The sequence below is a fragment of the Neodiprion pinetum genome, chromosome 2 (genome assembly GCF_021155775.2).
Source record: "Neodiprion pinetum isolate iyNeoPine1 chromosome 2, iyNeoPine1.2, whole genome shotgun sequence".
Taxonomy (NCBI): Eukaryota; Metazoa; Arthropoda; class Insecta; order Hymenoptera; family Diprionidae; genus Neodiprion; species Neodiprion pinetum.
The window spans coordinates 31,552,294-31,570,474 of NC_060233.1; the positions used below are offsets into that span (position 1 = coordinate 31,552,294).

Consider the following 18,181-nt stretch of genomic DNA (forward strand, 5'->3'; position numbering starts at 1 on the left):
TGCAGTTAAAAACATGGTTTGACAATTTTCAGACTGCAACATCCAATAAGACACTCAAACTAAATTTCCAAAAAGATATCAGATAAGATCGTCAAGTATAGAGGTCTGCGAATTGGGGGTCTTTTGGTAAATCTGTTAAACACAAGAAAACTCACCAGCAACGTGTAAAAAATTGTCTCTCCGCTGGTGCCATCTGTGTTTCCGATGAATAACCGCGGGCCAACACGGTAGGGATTAAGACTCGAAAAAAACCCTTCACCGAAATTCAAGCCAGCTTTTCGGCTCCATCTCTTTGAGGAACCAGACCGCAATTAATTGGCCACTCTTCATCGCAGGCGAATGTTCGGCCATGGTGTCAGACTCGACGAAAGGGCTACTCAAAGGTTTCCTTAACATCATCGTCGGCCCTCCGTGCTCCGTCGGAGGGGTCGAAGGACGTCGAGGCGCGTGCGTCGCGACGGTGGCGCCTTTCGAACCCTTCGGGGCGGCTTTCGGGGTGGATCGATAGTCCACGCGGCCTTTTTACTGCCGAAAGCGGTGTAAACCGTATTCTCCGATGCCAATAGCGTACGCACGTCGTACTCGAAAAGACACCTTCCGGTCTCCGTTGCAGAGGGAGGTTTCTCTTGGCGCCCCCTTCGCGTTCCCCGGCGTTCCTCGGCCCGTTTTCTCATCTCCGTACCGCAACCCCCGGGGGCCGAATTTCGCGTCCACCCGACTCGCCGCCGTTCCTCGGCGCCGCCGAACCCCCTGGGGATTTTTTGAGGTTATGCAGGAAGCCGGGGGTGCCGCGCTATCGAACGCTCTCGAAGAGCCCCCGATGCCACGGTTCAGGCTCAGGCTCGCCTTTATACCCGACGGCCGCTAAAACATGGCTGCTACGTCGTCGGGGTGTCCGAAAATGGGGGCCATCGTCCCTCTGCTCGTCCTACTCGTCGGCCTTCTTCTCGTCCTCTCGCGCAACGCCGCCGCGGAGAAAAGCAAGGAATGTAAGTATACGGAAACCGGATGCATGCATTTTAAACATTATCACACCTACACCCGACGCCTTACATTGCTTTTCTCATATCGGGCATGCTTTTACTCTGGCGGGATGCTTTGATTCTGCGCGGTCATTTTTCTTTTCTTTTTTTACTCTCTTTCCTTTAACCTTTTTCTTCGCCAGACTCACATTGTTACACCGGGATGCTCATAGACTCTCCACTCGCTCTTATCATGCTCTCGTAATCGACAAACCATTCGTGTAATGTCCAAAGTAAACCTCGCGCCGATCCTTCAAAATTTACCCGGAAGTAATGGAGCGTTTAGTTAAGGATCGTCTAGCTATTTTAGCCACTTACAAAGTGATGAATTACCCGTTTAGTTAATGGGAACGGTAATACGTTTTTATAGATTCTTCAGTTTTTTTTAAATTTTTGTTCCATCATTTTCGTCGTATAAATGTCACTGCTCAAACCCAATTTATATCGTTGTTTCTAATAAGTATTTCTTCGACTTGAATAAATATCGCGTTAAATAGAGATTGGCTATATCAGCTCTACCAAAGTTGTCAAACGAAAAACTGTGCAACAATATTTCATGCACCTGTTTTTTCTTCATCTTGTCTTGCCGCTGTAATGTTCCGTAATGTTCCGTAATGTTCTGTAATGTGATCAATCGAATTTTAGTAATCCAAAATCGTGAGGTAACTTTTAACTTGAATTTTTACGTCCATTAATGAACCCAGAAAATTTGCAGAGACGTCGCGATGGTTTTTTCACGCGGAATCAAATTTCGAGTTTCAGAATGACATGCTTTGCTGTTTCAAGCAATAAACTGGGATGAAATTTTTGAAAATTTTTGAAATTGTACATTCTTTCGGACATTGAGTCTCATATCTCACAGTTCTACATACAAGTTAAACCCTGATAAATGTTTTACATCTTTGGGCATGTTTTGAAACTTGATCCAGAACGTTTTCAAATAAATAATTTATCTGCTTTCCAAATATCCTGTACTCTGTCTAAAACACATTTCACATGCCATTCTAAACCTAATAACAGATTAATTAAACTATTCTCAACTTCAGTTGATTCTAAAATAAATTAGGTACCTTTGAAATTTTTCCCTTTAGGTTAAACCACGATTGGACTAGAATCAAGATCAAAATCGAACCAAGCGTAAGTCCGCCTTAGGTATATGTGTGTAGTAGCTGCGAATACGCTACGAATACGGATTGTAACCATTTGAGATGAAAAAAAAATGATTAGTTGTGAAATAAATTATTAACGTAGGATTTGCTTGGTTCGCAACATGCTCGGTAAGGGAAAAAAAATATTTTGGACCCTCTTAACGCGCGAGTGTATATCAATGTATTTACCCCCCTCAAACTGGTGGTCAATTACTCGGGCTGGTCTGCACTTTGGAGCACGCGACACCTGTCACGCACTTTTTCCATCTGTATACCCGAAACTACGGTGTTGAACAATATTTTTATACAAGAGCTGCCCAGCTCATACACGAATCGCGGGTCAGAGTTATACGCTGCAAGAAAGCACAAAATTGATTTTAAATTTACGACCGGTGGTGGTACACGGTTAAACGGATACGGATGTCTCGAGCATCTGCGCGTTCTCATCACCGTTTCGATTATACACGGTTCACGGTTCAAAGCTGATCACTGATACAGAACAAGCAATTTTATCCGTATCTTGTGAAAGCTGCAGGAGATACTCTCGCGAATTATTTCTATGGATTTAATTCTCTTCGGTTAAATATCCTTCGGTACCTATGCGAAAAACACGATTGCCTTCAACGGGCGACGAGGGACTTGAATTTTCTCTTTGAAGAATATGTCAAAACAGGGAACAGCGTCAGTTGAATTTCGACAAATTGAATTGATTTATTTCATCGCCAGAGACGTGGAAACTCGGCAACAAAAGCCTCCGTTTACAAATCGTTTCCCGTCGTATAATGTACGACTAAATTCTTCGCACATTAATCTTTGGTATTATACGTTTCGTAAATTGATATTTTGTAATATAAGGGATATTTTCCAATGTGTTGAAATTGGTTTCATTTTCTCGTAAATCGAGAGGAACCTGCAGATTCCGGACGGAGGGAGTCAAAGTTTGGGGGAAAAACAATCGATGTCACGAATAAAAGTCGAGATTTATTAGCTATTATGTTTTGCGCTCGGTCCTCACAATTTCAACCGTAAAATATCCTCGTAAAAAAATGCTATTGCAAACCGTAAAGCTAAAGCACTATTGCCAAGACGTGGTAGGCTTTTCGTCGTCGGTGAGATATTCCTCGATTTACGGTAATTAGGTATGTTAATCGCAAGATTGTCCATAACTCATCGTGCTGCACGGTTAAATTTCTGAAGCGAGAGTTGAGCTCGATAGGTAGAAAATTATTCCAACTTGAGCAATAATAACAGAACCGTTTTCAAATGTCTCTGATTTTTGCAGAACAGAATAAAATGGAATAGTGTAATCAATCTTTCGCCATTTCATTGCACGAATATCGACGATTTTTCTCCGTAGACGCGTGTAAAATTTCCAGTCAGAATAGTTTCAAGCCTTATCAATATACAACATGTATGTAAAGCTGAAAACGTTTGAATGCATCCTTTCGCTCGGGTATTTTCCATGTATGCTGAGCTTGCGCGAATCTTTTCTCCGGAATGAAAACTCTGGTAGAGACCCAGATCGTTTTCCTGCAAGCTCGTTGCAGAACCTTCGTATCAAAGTCAGGATCGCTTTACTTTTCTTTCGTTTAAACTTTATTTTTCTTTTTTCTGTATTTTTTCCCTCCCATTTCGCCTCTTCTCTTTTTCGTGTACTTGTTTGCTCTGGAGAAATAAACCGTTACATTTATACAGCTGGTTGTGAGCAGAGGTTGGCAGAGTGCTCGAAAGTGTGAAGGCTCGATTTTCGGAGTACACGATTAAATTCCCCATTAAACGTTGAAGCCCTTTTGAGTAAAAGATGACTCCTCGGTTTAGTGGAGCTAATTTCGAAACTCGAAACAGCGCTGAGGGTTTCGCCCCGAGGCGAGGCTGCGGCGGTTGCGGCGGACAAACAAGTCCTTTCTCTCTTGAACGTGAAAAATATGAAAAGAGGTATTTTTGTTTTTCCCTTTTCACGCGGGGTTTGAGATTGTGCGAGGCTGCAGGCTGTCGAGGGCCGGGCCAATAGCGCGGCTTAATTTCATTAATATTCCCCGCGGTCGTTGATGGGAAAATCTGAGCCAATGTGAAATATTTCGGCATTTGAGGGATAACGCGGTGGGGTGAAGGGACTTTTTGTTCGCATGATGGTTAATTTATTTTCGCTTTATATAAGGATTATATACTGACGCGGGGGAAAAAAAAAAAAAAAGAAACAGGGGACTAAGTGTAAAATATTACAGCAGTAGATATATACTATACACGTATATGGATAGTTGTAATTAATTATAGCGACGGTCAGGTTAAGTTGTTAAACCGTGCGATAAAGTTGATTTTTACATAACTACCGAATGTAATTCCAACGATATCACAGCGGCTTAATTCCTAATTGTTTCGCGTAAGCCTTGAAAATCCTGTTGAATATTTAGCGAGCTTTTACCTCCTCGGCGGCAGCTTGGACGGTGGAATTTGATGACTTACTTAAACTCATCGTATCATTATTTTTAATCCTCCAAAGTCTTGACACAGCTATGCCAAAAATGTGCTGCACGCACACCTGCTGCGCCTTCCGAGCATGGCAGGAACCCAAGTCCGCGAACAAAACACGCTAATTGGTGAACAAAATTTTTGCATCATAATGACAAAAAAACAAAAAAAAGGGAATCCCGAATTTATCAAACCGACGATTAAAAATGAAAATTCAACTCTCCCTGAAACTTGATTTCACGCCCAACTCTCGTGATGTTTTAAAAGCCGTAAAAAATGCGGTGATATCAAAATAATTGAGACATAACGGATTGTTGATCCACAAAGATCAAACTTGTACTAAACCCGATGGTTTTATTACAACAGTTTCTTTTCTCGCCTTCATCCGTTGGACCCTTCTTCGCGTCGTCTTCATCTCGTTGCTTGTCATTACGTTATATCGCAAGGGCTAAAGATGCAGAGGGACGAATAAGATTGCTAGCTTACCGGTTCTTGCACTACCCTCAAAAACCCTTGTCAGGCCGATTGGCGGTTCAATTTCTTGCAGTTAAATTCCATCCGACTATCCCAACCCGGCAAGAACTTCTGCAAATATGATTTATATCGACAACTTGTTTTTTGGAATCCCAGGACATACCCGCACCGGTCTAAAACGCTTTCCATATCGAACGCTCAAGGTGTGCTCGAGTGTTGAGCTCGATTTAAACAACACAAAACGCGAATCCAAGTACGACTGAAAATGAATTGCCTGGAGCAATGAGCCGCGTTGATGTCCTGTACGTGAACAGTGGAAGCGTGTATTTTTTTTTTTCAATCTCGTTGAGTGAAGTCTACCAAGGGATGAAAAACCAGGAGAGAAACGCTCTCTGCACCGGATCGTTCACCGGTGGAATTGATAAAATTTCCACGTCCGTGCAGCCTCCGGCGGGAGTCGAACGATACAAATGGAGTCTTAGATAGACGTTGAACAATCCGACTGTTCAATCGCGTTGTGAAATTAATCAAGAAAACGTCCAACCTGAGCTCTCCGAGGTCCATTTCCCCTGAAGACCGCGGGGATTTTGTGGCCTGCAGAGTTCCAGAGAGTCTGAGGGCATTAAACCGTGGCTGATGGTAGGTATAGCGGTGTTAGAATGGGGTTAAGCCACGCGAGAGAATACATGGCTGTCGTTGTGGAGGCGGCTGAGTGAAGGAGAGACCTGCAGCAGGGGAATTTCTACCCTTTGCAAGAGTTTATTATGCCTGTCTGGAAAAGCCGAGGTCAACTTTGAAAGGACGAATCGTCTCAAACTACCCCTGATGGTCAGAAACGAGACCGTTCTCTTGCCGACAAACTAATTACTCCCAAGAATTTACATAACGGTTGTACGCTGACCGCGCCATTGCTTCACGACTAGCTTGTTAATTAACGCCTCACGGAGTGGAGCGTCCCTTGGCTTGCATATGGTTATCAAATCCGAAATAACGACGTTTATTCGGAACTTTAAAAACGCCGGATCAAAATTAGCTTGTTGAACAGAAATGAAACGAGAGGGCTTACACGAGGTTAACATTTCTGGATTTTGCGACGATTGCCATTTAACGTTTCGTTACTCGTTGATATCACGCGGTGTATTGAGTAGGTTCTGTCTTCTGAAAGAAAAAAAAAAAAAAACGAAACATCGTTTTATTTTATGGGTTCAAGTGGAGAAACAGTAGTTTTTTTATTTCAGAAAATCGTGTGCTTAATTATAAAGGTGTACGTGTTTATGATTGAGGGGGTGGTTCATGGCAGCATAAATACTCAGCTTTGGTTTTTCCTTTGCTATTTCGGTAATTAATTCAAATCTGTACAACTCTGCGGTAAAAATAATTGCCTCGATCATATTTGGCTAAGTCACCCTAAAAACTGATGGCTTTTTGTATACATGGATTAGTGGTAGACGAGAGAATGAAAAGAAAGTTTGGACGATGTAAGTTTGACAAAGAAATAACAAGAGAAATACGTATTAAAAGCTTAAGTAGTACGAAATAAAATGAATTATTGTACGGAAAATAAAAACGTGACAAGCAAAGTGTACAACGTTTATTAACACTTGTAACGGGCATTTCATGAAACTCCAATATTTTTCATTTTGGGAAAAAACAACGTTTGACATGGATTAATTCGAAACCGGTGTTTCCAAGTCAATAAAGTAGCGACAATAATAAAAATTACGCTGTCTGATTAATACTATGGAAAATGTTGAACCTGCTTTACCCGGTATATAAAAGTCCTGCAGCCTGGCTTATAAATACCATATATACGTATTAGGTATAGGTTGGCAAACGTGGTAAGTGAAATGGAAGTAAAGCAATTTGAGGAGAAAATGAGAATCGCGTTGACTGCAGCGTGAAATTTTTCAAAGGTACACGTATATGTATAATGTATATTTATATACCTAAATGTACATCGTCTGAACACATGGATAAAAAGGGACGAAGCGTTATTTAGGTTCGTCGTTAAGTTGAATTGTTTTAAGTCACGGTTCGCAATCTTCGGACAGCTATCCAAGTACATTAGGTTCTTCATAGGTATAATAGCTCCATACCATAGCAGAAACATCTCCAAGTCTTTACCAACTTGTCAGATGCAATTTATACCGCGGAGATGCAGGCACAATAAACTTGCCCTCTTCATCACCCGAGTAAAACCACTTTGCTAAACTTCTATGCGTATTATCTACAATACACCTGCGCTTGAGTATAATAATGCGGAAATAAACTCGTTGGTACAAAACTACCGGAACAGAAATCCGAATGAACAAAAACGCCCGTCTTTTTGCCCGAGTCGTAACTGATTCGAAGGGCGCCAGATATTATGATTTCTTTCTAAATACGAGATATTGGCAATCTTATAATCTGACCAACGTTTTGACTTCTCATCTGACGGTGTGATTCCCGCTGCTTGAAAAATCTGAAAATATTCATGAATATACATATATATACATATTGATGGAAGAAAACTAGTGTTTCAAATTGCGTCAAAACCCGTCCAATGTTGTACCGAGTGTATAGGAATGGTCAATTTTGCAAACTGAAACTAGAAGATGTAGAAATTTAAAAAATTCTGTGTTATATCTTATATTATTACATACTCGATAATTTTTTCAGCCTAATTTTATTCCAATCCGTCGAGTTGTTTCGTACGAATTCAATGAACAAAATTTACTACTTCCACAAGACTGGTGAATAAAGTTTTTTTATAGTGTATTTTTGACAACGACGATTTTAAAAAGATCCCGGCTTTTGGATCGTCGTTATAATCTATGGCAATTGAAAAAGAAAGTGAAATGAAAAAAAAAAAAAAGCTTAATTGTGGCTTTGCGACGTGTTACGAAGGGCCATGATCTGTGACCATCGAACATAGCGAGCAGAGCCATATTTAATCTTCACAGTTATTAAGAACGCCTTCATGTACCATTATAAACGTACACGAGGAGCTGGGACTGTGTTGGGCTTTTATTTTATTCTATCGGTGACGTTACATGGTTGGGGAAATCAGTACGATATTCGAACGCGCCGGGATTCGAACCGACCTTCGGTCGGGCGCTTCGGGCTTCGAATGCCGCGCCCGAAACCGCGCGGCCATCGATACTGCCGGTTACAAATGTGTCAAACGTCTATTTCACTCGCTGATCCGTACCTTCGTTAATTACCGAATGAAAAAGAATAGATCAATCAGTCTAGAACTGCATATTTCAAAGATGAAATTAGTAAGATTCATTTTTCTTACGTAGCATAACACCATTTTGTATGAAATTAACTGAAATAGATGTGTGTGTAGGTATATACGAAGGTTTTTTTTTTTTTTCTTATACTTATTACTTGTGATATTGAGTCGGTGAATTATATCTCAATTTGATGTTATTTTCACATGCTTGTATAAATCTATATGATTAGATCGACTCTGTATTTTATTGCATGTAATTATCACACCATTTTTAAATAAATTATTCATGAAAACGTTGAATTCACAAAGCACGCGGTCGCAAGTTATAAAAAATATCATACCGTGGCGGATAATTCACACGTTAAACAAAGGCTGCATACTCGCGCTCGTTCTTAGCTAGGACGTCTATAGACGGGATTTTCGAATACGGAAAACCCCGCAGTCTTGCTCTACAGGTATACAATACTCGTCCGTAGTTTCGCCCTATCCTTTTGTCCGTAGATTTTCACATTGAAAGGCGAACTTATATATCTAGACGTCACAAAGGGTTTCTATTGCCGGTATATTAATCCATGGGAAATTGAATTTTCGAACAAACTCTTTCGTTCCGTATCGATTGTGAATGACAAATCTGCGCCGATGTCTCAATTTAATGGGATTTAGAGGTAAGTCGTCTGCAACGTCAAATTGGGAAATCCGCTATCTGGAATAAGCTGTGTGCAGACTCGATGCCCATTTGAAACCGAATGCTTTATCGAAGGTGCCGGTTACACCTACAGCTATACGAACTTTACGATCGGACGGTTTATGCTCATTTTTCTTCTTTACATATGTTCTCATTTATAAAATGTATGCGGTATAGTATAGTATAGTCGATTGTTGCCGATATTGGCTGCAAATATTATTTCATTGCCACATTTTTTATGACGCTAGAATTTCTTTCTTTTCCTGCTATTATTGTGAAAAATGGTGAGAATACAGGGGAGTGAAAATCAGTTTGACTATCTAAAACATTCAAGTTGAACTTTTCTTCTCCGAATATTTATCTACAATTTAGAGTAAATTCATCAGTTACGATTCATTGATATTTTAAAGCAGCCGCATGAAATATTATCCGACGATTGAGGATGTAAGTGTATTATACTTTCCTTTTAACATTAGATGTTAGAAACGAAATACTCGCAATTCCATCACCGTTACTTCCTGCAATGCCTGGTGAAAAAAAGTTGACCGTGTTTCGCCGGTAGAAATATAGTCGAAAGTAAGCATCTACGATATATTATTTTCCGGGGGTTTTATCGCTCCCCGGAGAGCAGTATAAGTGGGAAGGTGAACCTCCTTGCGTGTCTGTGTGGGTGGATGGGTAGGCTCAGTCATGCAGACTGTGACGTATTTTGAAGCTTACCTGCTAGTTTCCGATGCACGGAAATACGCGAGCTGCATCACAATCGGCGATGTCTTGGCGCGGACGCTCCGTGAAAGATAAAAGAACAAAAAGTTCCGAGGGGCGATGCGAACGGGGAAGAAGAGACGAGGGTTCGAGCCATCGGACCAAGTTAAAGAGACACGGCGAACAGCGAAAGCTTGCGATCGGAAACTAACATCGGACAAAAGCATGCTTCGTAATCCGGCGAATAGCTCGTATACAGGGTGGTCGATTGTAATCTCCTCAGGCACATATCTCGGACACGAAAAAGCATTATATACAAGGAAAGTTTTGTACAAATTTTGGTGGGGTTCAAAGGGGAAAATTTATATTGGTATGGGTCATCTTTTGTAGGATTATTGTGGGATCTTTGAGATTTTGCGAGTAACGTCTGATTTTAGATAGAGAACACGAGTTTCGGATATGAGCAGCCGATGGCCAGATCAAAGACGAATTCAAAAACTTGAAAAAAAGAGTCGTAATTCATAGTCGGTGATTGAAACCGACCACCCTGTAGATCTTACTTTTGCCATATGCTGTTGATTTTATTTTTGACGTATTTCTTGGCAGAAAATCAACTCCGAGGAAATAAGTTTAGTTTCAAAAGTATTCCTGAAATAATTGGAAAAGTATAATATTTCAAGCTCGTTAAAGCTTTGGTTTCGAAGTAGTCTGGCATTTCCCGTCAATCGATTAGAAACGCTTAATTTTATCTCCCGTATTTCTTCGTTTTATTCCTCGGAGGCTTCTTCTGTCTTCGCTATTTTTTTTTTCATCTATATCAGCAGTAGCGTCGGCAATGTTGGCGAGTGTTGCTGAAAGAGATAAAAGAAAATTGAGAAGAATACACGGCGCGGACTGATCATGAAAATCCTAAGTGAAAACCCGTATATGAGAATAAAAATTACAGGTGAAAGATAAATGAAAATAAAACTTTCCGACAGTGCTGTAAAATATACGTCCGTCTGGGTGAAATATCGCGATAGAAATAAGAAGCTCGTTTCTAGTGACAGCGTCGATGATTAACCGGGCAATTCGAGGTTGACTCGAAGGAGGCACAATATGTGAGGGGAAAATACGACACGAAGAGAAAAAGAATGACGAGAAGTGGAGATGTGGAACTTGGAAAATTGAATACTCGCCAGAGAGCAGCAGAGCTGCACCGCAAAGTGGCAACTTTTTTTTTCATCATAGTACATAGTGGAAAACGAATGACAGTAAGTGTTTCTATTTGCGTCAGTGTTTACGTGTATGTATGTACCGTAGGAAGGTTCGCCGCGAACCGTTAATTGCCAATTAACACCGATCGTTCGGTACTCCGTACCACATCTATCGGTTCACCGTCGATAAACCATCGATTCCGGTGCACCGTTATAGACGTTCATACACACATACCTGTATACGTACAAGTATCTCGCCATTATTGATTCGATAACTAATAGCCACGTTGTATTACTTGAAACTATCTTTATTTCGAAAGTGCAAAAGCAGCTGGATTCCAGCCGGGCAATTCTCATTAAATAACGCGCGCGCGGGTCACAGCGCAGCTTTGGTAAACGACGATTAGCCCTGTTGAACGGGGGTGAACTGTAATTGTGGCGGTGTAAACTCACCTTCCGCATCGCAGCTTCATCCCCCGCGTCACGCACTGCATAAAAAGTGCACCACTAGACTCGCGGTTCGTGTCTCTCCCGCAGGATCTCCGTATAATTAAGGTACTCTCTGAATTACTCGAACACGCACCGCAGTGCTGTGTGGGTACTTCGAGTGTTTGAACAGCTGTAGATTAACCGACTTTATGAAACGAACCTAATTAAAACGACACCGTTACGGCGCGACGGATTCTGCAATGTTGGACAGGCCTAAGTTTGTTTAAAAATTATATTACTACATATTGCGTTTACTTATCTCAGCTGGTGTCGGAACGGAAACCACTAGAATTATATTTATCTTGTAAAGATAAGAAAGGAACGTTCTCGGGAGTACAAGAAACCAGGAGAAAAAAATCTGTCTATAAGGTTATTACTGCACTGAAACTTTTTTTTTCCCCCCGCTTTACTTCCTCCTCTTTTTCGACCAGCGAAATCATCAGGCACGAATTATTTTACCGTACGCACTGATTACGTTGAACTCATGTCTCCGAAACAATTCGTGAGATACCCTTATTCAGTGTGACCGCGTCTTATAGCCTACTTCGTAGTATGTTTTCATTTACATCAAGTCTAATTGATCGAGACCATGTTGAACACCAAAAATAACATAATGAATCAGTTGATTAACAGTTTATCGAAGATATTGTTACAAAGGATGAAATCACCCGTTTTGCCCCCCTATCCAGTGATTCAGTAATCATCGTAGATAAAAGATGCGTAAAGCTTTCATATGCTAAAAGAAGAGTAAGGTTGCTGTGGCAACCATCATTATTGTAAAAATGGTCTTGTTTCGGACGTTAAATCGATAACATGCATTTACCAATGAACGCATTTTTCCTCGTCTTTTAATTTGCTGACTGTTTATTCGCTTCATAAGCTCACGAACTTGTTTAATTTATTTTGTAACGCCCAGTTCGTTACAATGTAGTGGGCGAACTTCTCATGGCTGTTACATCACCTTTTCACTTATTTTTCCACAGAATGACGCAGTATTTTCAACTTTTTACGAATTCCTCGTGCGGTTCACAGTCTTTTTTCCCTGGTATCCGTAATGCCGTTTCTTCAATGCGCACTTTTTCTCCATATAGTGCAAATATGCTTGACTACATTTTTCATACGCCCATCAATTTTATATTCTCAAAACCACAGTTCCCCTCAACTTTGTAAAGATTCAGAAAATTTGGAGCAGTAATATTTGCTTTGAGGAATAGGGAGTAATGATTATCCTAGGTAGGTATGAAAACTAGTATGTTTATTATGGTTGATAAATTTGGTCATTGACAAATTTTTAGTATTCTTATTACGGTTATAACATATAATAGTTGTAATGTGTTTTTAATTGTAATAGCGAAATATACAATGATTAACTGAATTGGGCTAGTTCTGCATACTGAAGAACCACAGGTTTATCCGATTATGGATCCCTGGTACTATTCACGATAGAGGAGATTTTATGTAATATGAGACAGGTATACATATAAGAAAAGAAGAAAAAAATTTACCTACAATAAAACTAATTTATCATCCGGCGAAGATAGTTGACCGAAATTATTTGTACTCCAACCTATTATAGTAGAATATTTAGTAGGTTCATGATGGTAAATTTCTGTACTCAAAACACCGTTAAGCGCTCAATTGTTTGAATAGTGATACGACAACTTGATTCGGAAAGACAAATGGCTTATCACTATATGTTAAGAAGCTAAAAGGATTTATAATAATTGGACAGACCTAAAAGATAAGTTACGTATTCTGTATGACGGAAATATGAGCAAGGGTTTGAAGCATTCTAAAATTCATCGGCTTCGCGAAGAGAGCTGAAGGTGGGGTTTTGGAAAGTTGTCACTGCATCAACGTAGAGTGGATTTCGAGTCTGTGGCAAAAGAGAGGATGATGTAAAATTTACATTAACGATTGAACAATAAAATTTGTTTCTAGATTTTAATCGAAATAGCGTTTCCATACCTGACCCCATTTTGGATTCGCACGCTCTTTCTCGAATTTCTGGAACTCTCTCTTGTCGTGGACATGCGTTGCCACCTTCCATGCCAGGATAGTCAGCAATCCCAGTAACAAAGTAACAGCCATCACGGCGAGAGTCACAGCTGCGAGAAAAAAACAATCATTTCACCGATTCGATAACGACGTCGAACGGAAGAACCGGTCGATATAAACAAGTCTCGGTCTGAGAATTCGTACCAACGAAATCATCGATCAGGGGATACTTTTTATCCTTTTCCGCGTTTACATGAATATCCTTGCCGTTGTAAAAGTACGTAAAAACGAACGTGGATCCGTCATCGGCCGGAATTTGGCAATAGTGTTCTTCTGGGTTTTTCTCGTCAGCGTTTTTCTCAATCGCGTCAACCTAAAATCAAAGAGAATCGACCTTCTGCAGTAAATAATCTGGATTTTTTCCGTTTCGATTCTACGGATTCGAGGTGCTCGTGTTGTGAATTCTATTTCGTCCAGCCTGCTGCACAAATTGAATCATGTACAGCAGACTGCACGCAGGTTCGATGTAAAAAATCTTTCCGAAGATCGTGTTCGACGTACTTGCCTTTTTAATATTGTATTTACCGCAACCATCACAATCCGGGGATTTCACGTGGATACTGCCGGCTTTATGCACAACACACTCAACGCAGTCTTTGAGCTCGTCGCACTTCTGACTCGGGCACGACTGAAATAGAAGAAACTTTATGAATTTTTCGCTCCGGGTTACGCGATTGCCAAAATCCAAGCGCGTGCGAACAGTAAGACGAACGCACCGGGCATTCCTCGCAGAATTCTCCGTGCCTCTTCTTTTCCTTGTCGCACACGCACTTTCCGTCTTTGCACTCCCCGGCGCCGCTGCAAGCCTTGGCATTTTTGACCGGCGGGAGACACGAAGACGTGTCAGTTTCCAATTCGCATGCTTTTCCGCCCCATCCATAGTAGCAGGCACACTTTCCGCAATCGCATGTCCCGTGCCCTCCGCACATCTGAAATCGACGCGACTTTTCAGTATCCGTTTCGCACAACGTGACTCGCAAAGCGACTCGTCGACTCACCAGGCCGTCGTTGGATCGTCGGCAAGAGTTGTCGTCGCACTCGCAAAATGTGCCCTTAATGTTTTCCGAGAAGCAGCAGCACTTGCCGTATATGCATCGTCCCTGATCACTGCACAGAATCTCGGACGCGTTGTTCGCCCGACAGGCCTGCGTCAGCTTTTCCGCCTCCTCCTCGTCTTCGTCCTTCTTGCTCGGGCAGTTTTTCCCGAAGAAATCCCCGTCGTACGTGCAAACACCGCAATCAAATTTCTCGTGACTTCGGCAATGCGAAGCTTCTGAGTTCTGTGAGAATCGGGAGAAATTTGTAGGGAGAGAAATGAATTTGCTTCAGAAATCATCCGTACGTTGAAGATTCAATGCGGCCTTGGAAGAATTTTTATAAGTTACGTAATTTACCAAACCAGCACGACTGTTACGATTTCAGTGGCCTTAAGCCGTGCAGTGAAATTTAACTTTTCGACGTTGACGTATGTATCTTCAAATATCAAAGTCCACGTATCTGAAACGCAAAAAGGGCTCAACAGCCTCATCCTATGTATAATGCTTAATAAATACGCGACAGCGCATTTTCCTTAGAAGCAGAAATAAAGAATTGGCGTAAATTCTTCGAAATCGCAATAGTGAATTCCTAAAATTCGTGCCATTTCTTTATTTCTGCGTCAAGTGAAAATGCGTTGGAATGTTTTTGTTCAGAATTGGATATAGAATGAAGCTGTTCAGCTTTTTTGCGTTTGTGACACGTGGACTTCGATATTTGCACCTCTTTAACACATTATACCTTAGGCTTGTCCTTAGAGCATTCGCAGCCGCACAGAAGCTCAACGTTAACGATAAGTTTTTCGTTGATTCCTTGTGGCCGAATTTCGATGGTCTGATGCCAATCTTCTTCGCGCTCCGGGCAGGTTATTGCCTAGAAATAAGTGATCGGCGTTTAGCTTTCGCAAAAATGAAAGAATCGACGTGATATCTGACCTTTATTTCGGCTACAAATTCGACGGTATCGTTAATGCGAATGTTGTCGCATTTATCTCGCAAGTTCTCCTCCTTGCCCGAACACTTCGAAAGAAACTGAACGTCAATGACGTTCGAAGATGTCCGACTTGTCATCGTGACAGATTCGACTAAGCTCTGAAAAGTGGCCGATCGTTAGTTCGAATGTCTTGAAATTACCACGAAATATTTAATAGAGGAGCCTGCAAACCTCGTATTCCTGCCTGATTACTTGTAGAACGTTGTCAAAGTTACTACCAACAGTTCGAACTGTGGAACCCTTAATCACGCGTGTTATCCCTTTATAGACCTCCTCATCTTGAGAGCGAAATACCAGAAAAAGTATGTTCACGGAGTTGTTAGCAGCCTGGTGATTTATCTATCGAACACATAAATTATTTTCCTGTTTAAACTTGAAATCCAAATACCACATTACGTCATGATTCACCTGGCCAATGGAGGGAAAGTCTTGAAGTTCCGCATGTGTATAATACCCTGATTCATCCAGATGGCACTGCTCGTCATTAGGTTCAGGCAATCCTCCGATCTAATCAGCAATAATTATCTTACAAAACTGGTCCCGTTCAACAAATTTTCAGAGAGTTGACTTGAAAACTACGCACCTTACCGTCACCAGCGATGTGAGGGAGTGCGTCACTTGCGTGAATAAGAAGATTTCGGGCTTCTGATCGCCAACCAATCTGTTCTCTACAAACGATGGATTGCATGATACCATCGAAACCGCTCTCGGGGATATCATTGATGCCTACATCAGGGCCAGGATCACCTACTTTCTAAATAGATTATCTCGATTACGATCAAAAAATTTTGCTCCTACGAAGTGGATTTACCGTTGTTGGTCACGTTATGGTACCGTATGCGGCCATAGATTGATCCATCAGCGATTACATCAATCACATATAAAATCGTGGCCACGAATGCGTAGAAAATTTTATTTTTACAGTTTTGAGCATTGTAGAATTTGATTCTCGAATAATCGAATGATAAAAGTGTCTGTTGATATTTTCTTCAGGGTTTTTTTTTGTGATTAATTTAATAATTGCATGTATCTACAGTACGAGAGAGAAATCCAACATTCGATAAATGTAATTAAAAATGGAGCACTGGCTGCAGTTAACGCTGCCTCTATTTCATCTAGTTACACCTGTACCAAATTGGGACTTTACCCAATAGTTACTTACCTCGAATTCTTTGAGAACTGTTGTCAGGTTGAGGCTGTGTTTAAAAGCGTAAGACTTGGGCAAGGTTCTGAAACAAATTTAATTAATCTAGCAACTATTTATTTCACCTACGAAGAAGCTTAGATAAGAGTTTCAGTTTCTGCTCCATTACAAATTGTTATATAGGACGGTTGACGGGTAGTTTTTTTTGTCGATAAAGCTTCCAAATCCCAACTGGAAGTCGGATGTGAGGTGTTTCAGCTTGCGGGCTATCTGGCGTCCCAATTTGGAAAGAGTAGCTCGAAATTTATCCATCGATATCGACAAATCGACAAGGAAATACAGATCCATTGGATAATCCCTGGCCCTTTTATACGCCAACTTGAGACGGTACTCTTTACCTGAAACGGTAAGTCGTTGCAATTGTACGATATATATTGTATCATCATGAAAATTAAAATTGCGCAAATTTTCAGGAACTACGCTCTAATCAAGTACTGCAGATTGCACATCATAAGTATAAAACACCGAACCATAAATTGATCATATCTTATACGCACCCTTTCGAAGCCTCAAGTTGACACGTTGCGGTCGGAGCTGCACCACTTTCTTTCCTTTTTTTGCCGAGGAAAAGTTCGCGTCGTCAATTAGGTTCAATTGGCTTGTGTAATTCTCTTTTTTCCCGTTCGTGCACCACAAGCTGTCCTCGGCAAGCTGACTTTCGTTCACACATCGTGATTTCGTGTCACTCGTTTTCCGGACATCCTACGTTAGAATGGCAGAAAACTTAAACTTGTGGAACCAAGGTAAAATGGCAGCGAGAAACCGAAAAAGTTTTCATTAGAATCCGGTTGTTGACCATTCAATGAATGCCCGTGAAAAATGAAAATATCTAATCAGATCTAAATATATACAAATTGGTCCAGATTTGTAATTTGTGGAGTTGTGTGGAGCTTAATAGATCTTATCACATCCAAGTATGCGCGACCCACCTAGATGTGTTATGTGTAGATCTAAATTATAGTTCTATAAGTTGTACGTAGTTAGATCGGACTTCAAACAAAGTTTGAATGCAATGAAAATTATTCATTTTTTCCCATGGCTGTAAGACTTGACGAAAGTCATATCTCACCTCGATGTTACACCAGATACAGCCCAGAGTTCTAATACACGCCGTGCAAGTCTTCTGCCCGGTACAACCATCGCGGACATTTTTCTGCCCAAGGATGATGGCCGATTCGAACGCAAAGATTATCACAGCACAAAACCAGACACGCATATTTGTAACTCTCGGGAGGGACTGAAGTCAGTAAGGCCAAGAATCCTCAGAACTTGGAGTCGAACGTTACGGTCAACTACGAAGACTGGTGGCCAGGATATGCATCAGAGTCAAACCGCAGACCAAGATGAACAACGTCAATTATACCATATTTGCAAAGTGGAACTAAGTCTTGGGTTACGGATAATCCAGTTTGAATATTTCTTATTTTCTTTTCTTGTGTGATTTAAAATGTCGTACCTTTTGTAAATTCATCAGTTTACCATCAAC

General features: G+C 41.0%; 2 protein-coding genes across 2 annotated transcripts in view; one reads left to right on the plus strand and one right to left on the minus strand.

Moving 5' to 3' along the window:
- The first annotated feature begins 502 nt into the window (after window positions 1-502).
- Window positions 503-18,181, plus strand: part of wb (wing blister) — a 155,955-nt gene continuing 138,276 nt past the window's right edge. The window contains exon 1 of the mRNA XM_046613508.2: window positions 503-989. Within this exon, the coding sequence (XP_046469464.1) occupies window positions 872-989 (118 nt within the window). The 5' untranslated portion in view covers window positions 503-871. The remainder of the gene's footprint in view (window positions 990-18,181) is intronic.
- Window positions 12,640-17,965, minus strand: LOC124212904 (integrin beta-PS-like). The gene is made up of 15 exons (XM_046613513.2): window positions 17,765-17,965; window positions 17,193-17,397; window positions 16,805-17,033; window positions 16,654-16,720; window positions 16,075-16,245; window positions 15,900-15,998; window positions 15,663-15,830; window positions 15,434-15,589; window positions 15,240-15,371; window positions 14,462-14,743; window positions 14,180-14,392; window positions 13,969-14,091; window positions 13,608-13,776; window positions 13,374-13,513; window positions 12,640-13,281 (listed from the first exon to the last, which is right to left on the minus strand). The coding sequence occupies exons 1-15, from the start codon at window positions 17,909-17,911 to the stop codon at window positions 13,198-13,200; spliced, it is 2,385 nt and encodes a 794-aa protein (XP_046469469.1). The 5' UTR covers window positions 17,912-17,965; the 3' UTR covers window positions 12,640-13,197.

Bases quoted from the DNA above. Each gene is read 5' to 3' on its own strand.
- LOC124212904 (XM_046613513.2), bottom strand. From the start codon at position 17,911: ATGCGTGTCTGGTTTTGTGCTGTGATAATCTTTGCGTTCGAATCGGCC. The intron at 17,398-17,764 runs GTGAGATATGAC...ATTCTAACGTAG, and splicing joins GTATCTGGTGTAACATCGAG to GATGTCCGGAAAACGAGTGA. The intron at 15,831-15,899 runs GTGAATCATGAC...TGTGTTCGATAG, and splicing joins ACTTTCCCTCCATTGGCCAG to ATAAATCACCAGGCTGCTAA.